Source organism: Capra hircus, chromosome 13 (assembly GCF_001704415.2).
Source record: "Capra hircus breed San Clemente chromosome 13, ASM170441v1, whole genome shotgun sequence".
Classification (NCBI taxonomy): domain Eukaryota; kingdom Metazoa; phylum Chordata; class Mammalia; order Artiodactyla; family Bovidae; genus Capra; species Capra hircus.
In genome coordinates this window covers 33977243-33989811 of record NC_030820.1, presented here as the reverse complement: position 1 = coordinate 33989811, position 12569 = coordinate 33977243, and the positions used below count along the sequence as shown (strand labels likewise).

The 12569-nt window shown below is 44.6% G+C and overlaps 1 protein-coding gene across 5 annotated transcripts in view; it reads left to right on the top strand.

Moving 5' to 3' along the window:
- The window catches only part of SVIL (supervillin), a 259517-nt gene that overhangs the window by 190915 nt on the left and 56033 nt on the right, over window positions 1-12569 (top strand). For all 5 annotated transcript variants that reach the window (XM_018057196.1, XM_018057199.1, XM_018057195.1 and 2 more), the window contains 2 exons: window positions 323-899; window positions 1850-2075. In XM_018057196.1, coding sequence (XP_017912685.1) covers window positions 323-899; window positions 1850-2075 — 803 coding nt within the window. The remainder of the gene's footprint in view (window positions 1-322; window positions 900-1849; window positions 2076-12569) is intronic.

The window sequence follows — 12569 nt, the reverse complement described above, 5'->3', positions numbered from 1 at the left end:
CTGTCGCTACTTGGTCATAACTTCATTTTAAGGAGGATAACCACACCAAGGATGTTTCTCTTCTCTTGTTCACATTATGGCTGAAATCATCTGAAGTTGAGTCCATCGAGGGGAGAAAAACAGAATGCATAACCTGCCTTTCAGGCAGATGATTGGATTAACGAGACACATTTGTGCAACTACATCTAGGTTTGGTTTCTCACCAACAGAAGCAGAAAAACTGCCCCAAATGTAGTGTCTCCATCCATGTCAGCCCATCCACAGGTATTTACCCAGGCGGTGTTTTTAAATCACCTTTTATTTTTGAACTGTGTCCTCCCAGGTGCAGAGTGGCAAGCTCATGGCTTTCTCCCCCACCATTAACACGTCTGTGTCCACTGCGGCATCTACCGTCCCCCCCATGTATGCAGGGAATCTTCGGACAAAGCCACTTCCAGATGACAGCTTTGGCGCCACTGAGCAGAAGTTAACTTCTTCGCTAGAAAACTCTGACTCCCCAGTTAGAAGCATTCTGAAATCCCAAGGCTGGCAGCCCTCGGTTGAGGGTGCTGGGAGCAAAACAATGCTGAGAGAATTTGAAGAGACAGAACGCAAGGGAGGCTTGACAGGTGGAGATGGCAGGGTTACAAAGTATGGGTCCTTCGAGGAAGCAGAGCTGTCCTACCCCGTCCTCAGCAGAGTCCGGGAGGGAGACAACCATAAAGAGCCCATCTATGCCCTTCCAAGGAAAGGAAGCCTGGAGCTCACCCATCCTCCCATCGCCCAGCTTGGTGATGAGCTGAAGGAATTTTCCACCCCAAAAAGCACCATGCAGGCGAGTCCGGACTGGAAGGAGAGGCAGCTCTTTGAAGAGAAGGTGGACTTGGAGAATGTCACAAAGAGGAAGTTTTCGCTGAAAGGTAACTTACTACTGCTCTTTCTTTCCTGCTGAATGGGTCGCATGTGTTTGGGATTGTTTTTAACTGAATTGTGAGGGCAGTTGACAGCTGAGTATAAAGCGTTGAATGAAAGTCTGGGGTGAATGGTACCCTTCCCGGACTTTTCTTCCTCTTGAACTTGACCTGTTCAGAGGACTCATAAATATGTCTGCCGTAAAAGTACCTGGAGTGTTTTAATACATCTTCGTAAGGGTTTTGGATGGCTTTGGTCATGTTAACAGAACTGCTAGCTCTTTTGGCTCCTTTTAGAAATTGATGACCTCACAAGACTTTTCTGCCAATCCAATGGTTAAGCCTCTGAGCTTCCAATGTAGGGGTCACAGGTTTGATCCGTGATCGAGGAACGTGCCTTGCAGCATGACCAAAAAATAAAAATATAAAAATAAGAAAAATTAAATTGAGGATCTCAAAGGTCCCGGGCTAGGTGAGCACAGGGAATAGGGCAGGAACCCAGTTTCTGGAGTTTCAGGTTCTCTTTCTAGATCCTTCTTGTGCAGACTAGCCAGCCATGCTGCACAGGACTGTAATTCTCTCTCTGTATTTCCATAAAATGATAGCGTGTCAGTTACAAGAGTGGTTAGGTTGGGGAGTACTGCACATGTGAAATGTCAAAGTATTGTTTAGGAGGCGTAGAGACATTTCTGCAGTGTCGTCCAAACCAACTTCCTGTGTCTGGCACATAGGAGAAGACCAATTGTCACAGAACAAGTCACTGGGTGGGGTCATCCGCTGGGAAGTTTGGTTTTCTCAGGGACCAGAGCGTGCCCCAGATTTGCATAAACCCCAGGGGATTGGGTAACCTGCCACGTGCCCACGGATTGAACTCTAAGTGCAGGATCATCCGGGGGTGAAGGGCTGGAAGAATGTTTGCCCGGGGGAGTAAGTGCTGACAGGGCTCCTTTCCTTCCCAGCGGCGGAGTTCGGGGAACCCACTTCTGAGCAGACTGGCACGGCTGCTGGGAAACCGGCTGCTCCGTCTGCAACCCCCATGTCCTGGAAGCCGCAGGATCCCTCTGAACAGCCTCAGGAGAAGCGGTATCAGAGCCCGTGTGCGATGTTCGCTGCCGGAGAGATCAAAGCCCCGGCAGCGGAGGGCAGCCTCGACTCCCCCAGCAAAACCATGTCCATTAAAGAAAGGTAATGAGATTTCATGACCGAGAAGGAATTCTGTTGGGGTGGGATGGGCGGTTTACAGCTTGCTTTTAGACAAAGATCTGAGGAACAGGCAATGGGAGAAAATCATGACTCCAACTACACAAGGGAATATGCTGTTCTTCCGGGAAGTTTGAAAGCTAACCACGTTCATCCTGGTGTCTGGACTGATAAAGTTGGGCGGTGCTGATTCAAAACTCTGTGAGGAAACAAACAGAGACTTTCGCCTGCTTCTTTGGTTGCTGCTTCTGTTTTCTTTTCTTTTTTTTTTTTTAATACTAAATTCCTTGACCAGCCAGGGATGGAAGCAGAGATTGTGGCTCTTTTCCTTTTAGGTTTGCGTGGCTTGAAATTGAATGCACAACTGCTTGTGACTATCTTTCAATGGAAAATATGTGTGGAGGGATTGGAGATAAATTCATATTTAGGACACAAATCCTTGGGATTTGAATTAAAGTTTTGTTTATGTTACAGAAAGTAAAATGGATGACTTCTGCAATGCATTTAGACATTTCATATCAGGTAATAGCTGTGAAGACTGCATCTGAGGATTAAATAACACCAAAACCTCATTTCATTCAAAACAGTGATGGAGGGTTGAGAGGAGATAAAGGGGGCAGGTACAAAGAATCAGAGTTAAATATTTGGGGTTGTGTTTTCCTTGTTAGCCTCTAGCAAAAGATGTAATTGACCTGAGGACTGGGTAAGCTTCTCCTCAATTTCCTAGTTTGATTGGCAGAAGTATGGCTCCACCCACTTGGGTCCTCACCCCCCCGGCTCCCTTAGCACCCCCGCCTTTCAGAAGTTTTCTTCCTCTGAACTGCACTGGCAAGACTGATTTCTCTAAGCACATTTCCAACTACTTAAGACAACATAATAAACCACAGTGAAAACTCTTCATTCATTTTTTCCAAGTCAAACCTTGGAATAATATTCACAAAATGTTAGATAGATGGAGACTTTTTTAACCAACAAATTAATGAGAGTGCTAAAGCTTATTTTCTTCCACCTTTGCTTATTTAAAATTCACAGTACAGAATGCCTAGAAAACTGAGGGGGCTTGGATGTTGGGGTGAGCTGACTAGAAGGTGTTTGGCCTATTCTGGCATGAAGTCCTCCTCCACGGAAACCCAGCTCATAGGGGGCTTGATCCAGAGTCCTTACTATTTCTTTATTGAAGTATAGTTGATTTACAATATTGTTGTGAGTTATAGGTATACCGCAGAGTGGTTTGGTTCTTTTCCATTTTAGGTTATTATGGGATGTTGAATATAGTCCCCTGTGCTATATACAGTAGGTCCTTGTTTATCTGTTGATATTTTATACATGGTAGTGTATATATGTTAATCTCATACTCCTAATTTATCCATCTCCCTGCTTTTCCATCTGGTAACCATAAGTTTGTTTTTTATTTCTATGAGTATGTTTCTGTTTCATAAATAAGTTCATTTGTATTATTTTTTAGCCTCTACATGTAAGCGATATCATATAGTATTTGTCTTTTTCTGTCTGACGTTCTTCGCTTAGTGTGATCATCTCTGGGTCCATCCGTGTTGCTGCAAATGCCAATATTTCACTCCGTTTTACGGCTGAGTAGTATTCTGTTGTATATGCACCACATCTTCCTTGCCCGTTCCTCTACTGATGGACTTTCACGTTGTTTCCATGTCTTGGCTACTGTGAATAGTGCTGCTATGAACACTGGGGGGCGTGGCTTTTGTAGGCTTAGTGTTTTCTCCAGTTATATTCCCAGGAGTGGGACTGCTGGATCAGGTTTTTGAGGAACCTCCATACTGTTCTCCATAGTGGCTGCACAAATTTACATTCCCATCAACACTGTAGGAGGGTACCCTTTTCTTTGCACCGTCCAAAGACCCAACTATTGAAAACTGATTAGGTAAAAGGACGAAGTATCATATAAGGAAATTAATGATAAATATCACTTATACACAAGTTCTGATCTTTTACACACCAGAAAACATTCTTGGGGTAAAATTCCAGTAGAAAATACTAATATACTCCCTTCTCTCAAAGGCTTTGGAAAGAGATTTCCCATCTTGGGGTATATTCTGTCTGTTAGGATGTCTAATGAAGTTTTGTGTCCAACTGCTATGCAGTCATTCTTGGCTCACTTGCCTGTGTTTAGCAAATCTTAGTTTCTTTTTTTTCTGAAAGCAGTCTTAATTCTACTGTAAAATTCTGAATAAAAAAAAATGTGAGATGCTATAAAGGTGCAGCTTCCTAACCCAGGCTTGTGGATGTCTGAGGAGTTGGAGGGTGGCTGTAAGGTTGCTATTAGCTGCCCGGAAAGAGGATAAAAACCAACCAACTGTGTACACATGGACGTTCTTGCCGGCGAGAGACAGTCCTTCCCGCAGACCCAAGGGGCTCCCGGCCACAGTCTGTCCAGAACCATGATCGTAAGAATGCTTCTTAAATATTCAGCTATTCAGTTTATTTGACAAACTGCACATTTGAAAAGAAAAGAGGGACACTTTATTTAGCATCTACGTTGGTAATAGACTCTGCCAAGACAAAATATATGTATGGCCAGAGATCTCTGCCCCTTACCTCAATGGTACTTTTATTTTGCACTTCGGTGAAATAGAAGAGCTACATACTTCTTTACAATCCACACAATAGCTTTTCCCCAAGAAGTGGAGGGACATTAGTCCTTCCTCCTGTTAAATAACTATGAAGCTTGACCATTTAAAATAAGAAAGCCCCTCATATAATATTTATCTGGGCTTTGCTTTCTTTGAGGTGACATATAAAGTAGACCTTTTAAACCTTATTCTAATTCCTCTGATCACCTGCTTCACCATAGGAGAGGTTGAATTCCTGGGGCCCTGGGGCCACATGGTGAATAGGGCCAACCCTAATAGGGGCTGGTCTTAGTCTCTCTCTCTCTGTACATGAGGCAAGGCTGCTGTGTGTTCAGATGAATGTTTTAGCAGCAAACATGTTCTCCCTGGAGGACAGAAATTCTAACTAGACAACAGTGCTAGGAAGAATCCATCCTCTTCCTGTACTAATTTTCTCAGTTCGTGTGTTCCTGGCATCACTTGTTTTGAATTTTGCTTTTGCGGTTCAGACTCTTGGAGACCAGACTCTGGCCATTGCCAGTTTCCTTCATCATTTCTTCAAAACAGCTACAGCCTGAGGATGTAGTTTGGTCTTCCTTGATCTTGTGGGTCTGTTTCTTTCCTGCTCAGGACTTGAGCATCGTTTGTTTTCATTTCTTTAAAGCTGGCGGTATGGACTGGCAAATTCTCTGGACTCAGAGATTTTCTTGGAATTAACTTTTTATTTTTTCTCTTAATAATTTTATTTATTTAGTTTTCACTATGCTGAGTCTTCTTTGCAGCATGGGCTTTTATCTAGTTGCAGTAAGCAGGGACTGCTCTCTAGTTGGGGTGCACAGACTTCTCATTGCGACAGCTTCTCTTGTTGCAAAGTACGGGCTTTAGGGCGCGCGGGCTTCAGTAGTTGAGGCTCATGGGCTCAGTAGTTGCAGTTCCTGGGCTCTAGAGCACAGGCTCGGTAGTTGTGGCGCACAGGCTTAGTTGCTCTGTGGCATGGGGGATCTTTCTGGATCAGGGGTCAAACCCATGTCTCCTGCATTGGCAGGCAGATTCTTTACCACAGAGCCACCAGGGAAACCCAGGACTTGAGCATCTTAAGTCCTCTCTCCCGAGGCCCACAGAGGTACCTCTTGTGTTTCTCTCATGTGACATCACAGAGTGCTAAAGGTGGCCCTTCGAAGGAGCCAATATATCCCTGTTTCATAGACATAAACTGAGACTTAGAAAAGCGTAGCAGCTGAGAAATTAGAGGAACTCTTCCATACCTTCCTCTTTTTTACCATATATGTGTTGCTCAAGAAAACATACCTGTAAGTTCTTTATCTTTCTTCATCTTTCTGACATGTAGAATATCAAATTTGGATCATAACTAGCCTAAAGTTGAGGATATATTTTGCTTTCCCCATCGAATTGATAGCATCACTGTTTCATGACAGCCTACATGGTTTGGGTTTCAGTTCAGTTCAGTCACTCAGTCGTGTCCGACTCTTTGCGACCCCATGAACCGCAGCACACCAGGCCTCCCTGTCCATCACCAACTGCCAGAGTCCACCCAAACCCATGTCCATTGAGTTGGTGATGCCATCCAACCATCTCATCCTCTATCGTCCCCTTCTCCTCCTGCCCTCAACCTTTCCCAGCATCAGGGTCTTTTCTAATGAGTCAGCTCTTCACATTAGGTGGCCAAAGTATTGGGTTTAAGTTGTCCCTAATGGGGGACTTCTTTGAAAACCATAGTAAGTCAGATACATTTTGTGTTGCTTAAGGATAAAATCTTTGATACCTCTTTAAAAGTAGATTAGGCTTTTAGAAATCTTATTTCCACAGTTATGAAACAGCTGCATCTGTGCTTTCACTTTGGGGCAGAGAAGATGACTAAAAAAGGCAAAAGATCCAACTTTCCATTGGGATGTCGATGGAGCTTAAGGATGTATTGAACTCCCAGGAATGTTGAAGAGGCCACCCGTGCCTCTGGTGAGCCTGCGACTCCTGCCTTCTAAGGCCCTGGCGGGGGTCCCCTGTGTTCCCTGTGAGTCTCACCATCCACCCAGCCAGACTGGAGGTTCTTACTTTGCAGCCTCAAGAGTTCAGCCACTAGAGGGCCCCAGGTTCATGTAAGAGCTTGGGGCAGGCATGCCTTTTTTCCGTTCCTGCCTCCTTTTCTGATCTTTGATTTACCTTCGTTTAAAAGACCTATTAGTTCACTCCTCCAGCCTATAAATCAGCCACGACCCAAGATGTGGTCTAAGGACTAGTCCATGCTCTTTTCGGCCACGTCTGTGTGGTACCTGTGATTCTCTGAAATGAGGGGACATTTTTAAAGGAGGAAGAAAAAACTGTACAGCAGCTTAGAGGCACCCGATCTGCCCGGCCCACACTTGACTCGATGCTGACTGCCGTGAACCTGCAGAACCTGTTCCAATCAAGTCAGGCCCTCAGACCAGTGCTGCTGAAATGTCCTGCCTTGGGCCAGTATTGCCTGCTGAGAACACATGGGCTATGGCCAGAGGGAGAGCCACTTCCCCAGTGGCCTGGCAGATACCCACGTGGTGGCCCTGGGCCCGGTCTTGGGGTAAATAACTGGGGACTACTCATTGGTAGTAGTGAACTAAGCAGGTGCCCAGTTCTCAACATCCCAGCCCTGCAAATAGCACTTGGACTTGGCGGATGCTGAAAGCACTCACAGTTGTTTGAATTGCATAGATAGGCAGTAATTAATGGCATGTGGGCTTCCCAGGTGGCGCTAGTGGTAAAGAACTCCCCAGCCAATGCAGGAGACCCAAGAGACGCAGGCTCGATCCCTGGTTTGGGAAGATCCCTTGGAGAAGGGCAATGCAACCCACTCCAGTATTCTTGTCTGGAAAATCCCATGGACAGAGGAGCCTGGCAGGTACAGTCCATGGTGTTGCAAAGAGTCGGACACAACTGAAGTGACAGCATGCACCCATGTAGGACCAGACACTCAGCTCCCCAGCCCTCTGCGGTGCAGAGTGGGTCTGCAGGGAGTCAGGAGGGTTGTGAGACTGCAGGAGAGAAGGCGTTTGGAAAGGTCCCCCACCTTCCTGAGCTTGTTCAACACCAAGTAGGAAATCAAGAGGGACGGGAATAATACATGTGTGTTTCAGTGTGTGTTCATTTCAAGTTTTCTATTACCTGCACTCTGCAGGCTTGGGCTGGATTCAGTACCATGTGGGCTCAAGTGAAGCTCAGTTTCTTACATATTATTTTGGTTACTCTGTAGTCTTTGGAAGTGAGACTTCCAAAGGTCATCCTGAGAATGACCCTGCCAGCATATCCAGAAGCAAGATTTCAGGTTCTTGGAAGGGACGAATTCTTTGAAGGCCATCCCAGCAGGGGGGAAAGAAAAAAATATATATACACACACACACACACACACACAATACACTATATATATATATATAGTGTGTATATGTATACACAATGCAGTTTCTAACACATGAGAGTGAAAACATGCCTGGTGAGCTCACACACAAGTAGTGAAACAAGCCACACGCTAGGATGGGAGGCAGGATATGCCTGGGATGGAACCATAGCTCCCTGCCCCCGTGACATGCAGGGTGACCTGAGTGAGTGACATCCTTGGCCTGTGTGTGCACCCTCGCCTCATTCAGGATAACGATATCTGGGCTCTTAGAGGTTGTGGGGCACATTAGCGGAATACATGGTGGACCGTAGAGTGATGAAAGATCCACGCTTTGCCTTTTTCTAAGTCAGTTCTCCATTCCCAAAGCAGCCACTAAGGTAACCAGCAAGAGGGACCACTACAATGAGAAGGCCATGCACTACAGCTAGAGCGCAGCCCCCACTCACCACAACCAGAGAGAGCCCTCACACTGCAACAAAGACCCCGCACAGCCGAAAATAAATTAATTCGTTAAAAAATAAAAGACTGTGACCAAGGAAGAGCCAGCTAGAAGAGATGCACAGTGCGAGGTGTGAGGAAAGCGTATGATTCTTTAGATGATGTTGCCATTGCTTCAGATATTTGGGATCTTATTTTTGAGAATGTCTTTAAAGACCCAGAGTAGATCATAAACCCAACTTCTGAGGCTGCACTTTTATTTTTTTAATTTCTCTGAAATCACTTGGACTCTAATCTGATTTGAAAGGTAAGGTAGCCAAGATGAATAACTACTGGTGGGTCAAGGGTGAAGTAAGAAAGCTGGTTCTGAGCTGTAAGGAGAATATCAATGAAGCACATGTCTGTGTTCACAAGATGATGAATTAGAAACACATCTTTGTGTGGATGTGAAAGTGCTGGCATGCTTAAAGTCTTCTTTATAGACACTTTGAAGGCTCTACTGCAGCATGCTAATGCTCTCGATATTGTTTCATGATTTGATTTTACTCCATTATTTTTCCTATTATAAGAAAACGGACTCATTTCAGAATAATTGGAGGAAAGATCAATCTTAGTCCATATATAGTCTGACCTTCAGATGGAAACCCTTAAGGGGATTTAGAATCTCTTTTCAAGTACGTGAACTGGCCCTTGTAGAGGGCAGAGCACTGCCAAGCGCTACAAATGATAGAATCTGGGGCTGAATGAGAGCACGTAGGGTGCAAAGAGTCGGACACGACTGAGGGACTCAGCACAGCACGGGGCCTGACTTGGTTACAAGATTCTGACTCTGATTTCTGGGGGTTCCCCCTCCCCCCACCACCACTGAGTAGTTGTCTGATACCAGCTGGGTGTCCTGCAATTCCACCCAATTCTGACGCTGTCTACACAGAGATAGGATCAAACCAGAGGGTAAGGGCTTGGGTCCTGCAAGACAGTCCCTCCCCCCTTCTTCAGACACCTGTTGTAAGTCCAGGCCCTTATCTATGCTCCTAGCCCATTACCCAGATATAGACTAGAGGGTCCAGCATCATTCTCCTTGGATTCAATCATTTGCTAGAGGGGCTCACAGAACTCAGAGAAATATTCTAATTTACTAGACCTCAAGTTTTTATCGTAGAATGTAGGACTTCCCTGGTTGTACCATGGATAAGAACCTGCCTGCCAATGCAGGGGACATGATCCCTGATCCAGGAAGATCCCACGTGCTATGAAGCAACTAAGCCCGTGCGCCACGATGACTGAGCCTGAGCTCTAGAGCCAAGAGCCGCCACTCCTGAGCCCATGTGCTGCAGCTGTTAGAGCCCGCGTGCCTGGAGGCTGTGCTCTGCAGCAGCAGAAACCACTGCAGTGAGAAGCCCATGCACTGCAAGTAGAGAGTAGACCCCGCTCACTGCACCCGGAGAAAGCCCCCAAGCAGCAGCAGAGACCCAGCGCAGCCAAAAATAAGTAACTTTTTAAAAAACAGTCTGAGGAACAGCCAGCTAGAAGAGACGGACTGTGCAGGGTGTGAGGAAAGGGTGTGGAGTTTCATGCTCTTCCTGGGTGTGCTACCCTCCCCAAACCTCCACGTGTCCACCAAACCAAGAACTCTTGGAACCTTGTCCTTTTGGCCTTTTTTGTGGAGGCTTTATCACATAGACATGATTGAGTTGAGTCACCATTGGCCAGTGACTTCATTACTCTCCAGCCCTTTTCTCCTTCCTGGAAGTGAGGGGGTGGGACTAAAGGTTCTAACCATCTAATCACATGTTTGGTTCTCTCAGCAACACATCCCCATATACATGCTTCTAAAGGTCATCTCATTCACATAAGTTGACACGTTTATCACTCTCATCATTTAGGAAATGCCAAGTTGTGGGAGCTCTGTACCTGCAAAGAGGACAATAACCAAGTGTATATTATAAATCACAATATCACAGATAAGTGATAATTTCATAGAGTAGACATTTGGGTCTTATCTGCAGTCACATAGAGAGAAAGGAAGGGAAGGAAGAAGAGGAAGAGGCTGGATGAGGGGAAAGGTCCAGAGTGTGAAGCTCTTGCACCCTTTGGAAAGTCTTCCTGGCTTACCTTCCTTATTTGACTGAACAAATAGACAAGTATACAATATGATTATACATGAATTTGTAGATGTACATGGGTTCATATTTACTGTAAAACTTGTTTTCTTATTTGCTTAACTGAACTTTTATTGTATAGTGTGACATACCTCTCCTTCAATTAAAAAAAAATTTATTGGAGTATAGTTGCATTGGAAAAGACCCTTATGCCGGGAAAGATTGAGGGCAGGAGGAGATGGGGGCAACAGATGGTTGGATGACATCACTCACTCAATGGACATGAACTTAAGCAAACTCTGGGAGATAATGAAGGACAGGGAAGCCTGGTGTGCTGCAGCCCATGGGGTCACAGAGAGTCAGACATGACTTAGCCTAAAACAACACAGTTGCTTTATGATGTTGTGTTACTTTCTGCTACACAACAAAGTGAATCAGCTATACATATACCCATATCCCCTCTTTATCGGATTTCCTTCCCATTTAGGTCACCACAGAGCACTTAGGAGAGCTCCTTGTGCTCTACAGTTGGTTCTCATTAGTTATCTATTTCATATATAAAATCAATAGTACATACATGTCAATCCCAGTCTCCCAGTTCACCCCACACCCCTGTTCCCCCTTGGTATCCATACACTGGTTCTCTACATCTGCCTCTATTTCTGCTCGGTAAGTAAGATCGTCTATGCCAGTTCTTTCAGGTTCCACATGCATATGTTAATATGCGGTATTTATTTTTCTCATTCTAATTTACTTCACTGTGTGACAGACTCCTCCATCCCTTCTAACGGCTGGGTAATATTCCACTGCGTATGTGTACCACATCTTCTTTACCCATTCCTCTGTTGACGGGCATTTAGGTTATCTCCACGAGGACTCGGATATGCTTCATCCCATCTCCAAGTCCGTTATTTAATGGAGTCGGGGTGCTTGGTCGAAGGGCCCTTAGAGACCATCTAGTTCAGGCTCCATTGTGACCAGTAAGGAAGGGACTTGATAGGCCTTAACAGCCAAAATAGGGCTTATATGTTGCTCAAAAATACACTCTTCATGGACATGTATTAATGAAATGTTTAAAAGACCCAGCCCAGCAGACCCAGCTGCAAGGGAAAGGGTCCAGTCACTTTTTCCCCCAATCTTTAAACTGAGCACGGGCTCAAATGAGCCTAATGATCCCCACTTCTGTGCCTTTTATCTTTCCTGTGTTTGTCCAACTTAAATGTCCAAGACTGAAATAGCCTTATGTTCATGAGAATAACCTTTCACAAATTTTCACATCCAAGCAGCTTTTTATCAAGTGACACCATAGTTGACCTAAAGTAGGTTAGATAAAGACCTGAGTTAATTAGATTCTTTTTTTGTATATACCTATCTCCTGAGGAAAGTTGGAGTGATCATTTTAAAAATGGGTTTCTAGAGAAGTTTCTGTATTAAGAAGGCAGATTGGAAAGACCAAGTTCATTTGGAAGAAAATAGCATGACTTAGAATTCAAGAACAGAAACATTCTTAAACATCAGCTTTTACCTGTAATTATAAACGTATGATACCCAGAGATTGTCTATATTCTGTTGCTTTAAATTCTTAAACTCATTTCTGCTATATTTTCTGCAAATAAGTACCATCCACCTTTGGCATTACCTATTAATTCCTCATGTGACCAGAAGGGGTCACCAGAAGACATTTTTCTCTGGGGACATTTATTTTTATTTTCTTTTGTGCCCTCAGCCCAAAGGCAGGGCAAAAACAGAGATATTCCTTTGGTAAAATGATGTTCCATCTTTTATCTGGGAAGTCAGGCTTCAGATTTGCTTTTCCATCAAACTTTCAAACCTTTGGGACCATCTTAGAAAATATAATACTCTACATAGTATAATTATATTAGTTTTCCAAACATACTTTCTTCCAAATAAATGCCGTTCAGAAAGATTTAAATTAGGCAGCTATGGTCATTTCTTACTTATGGCTAACTTC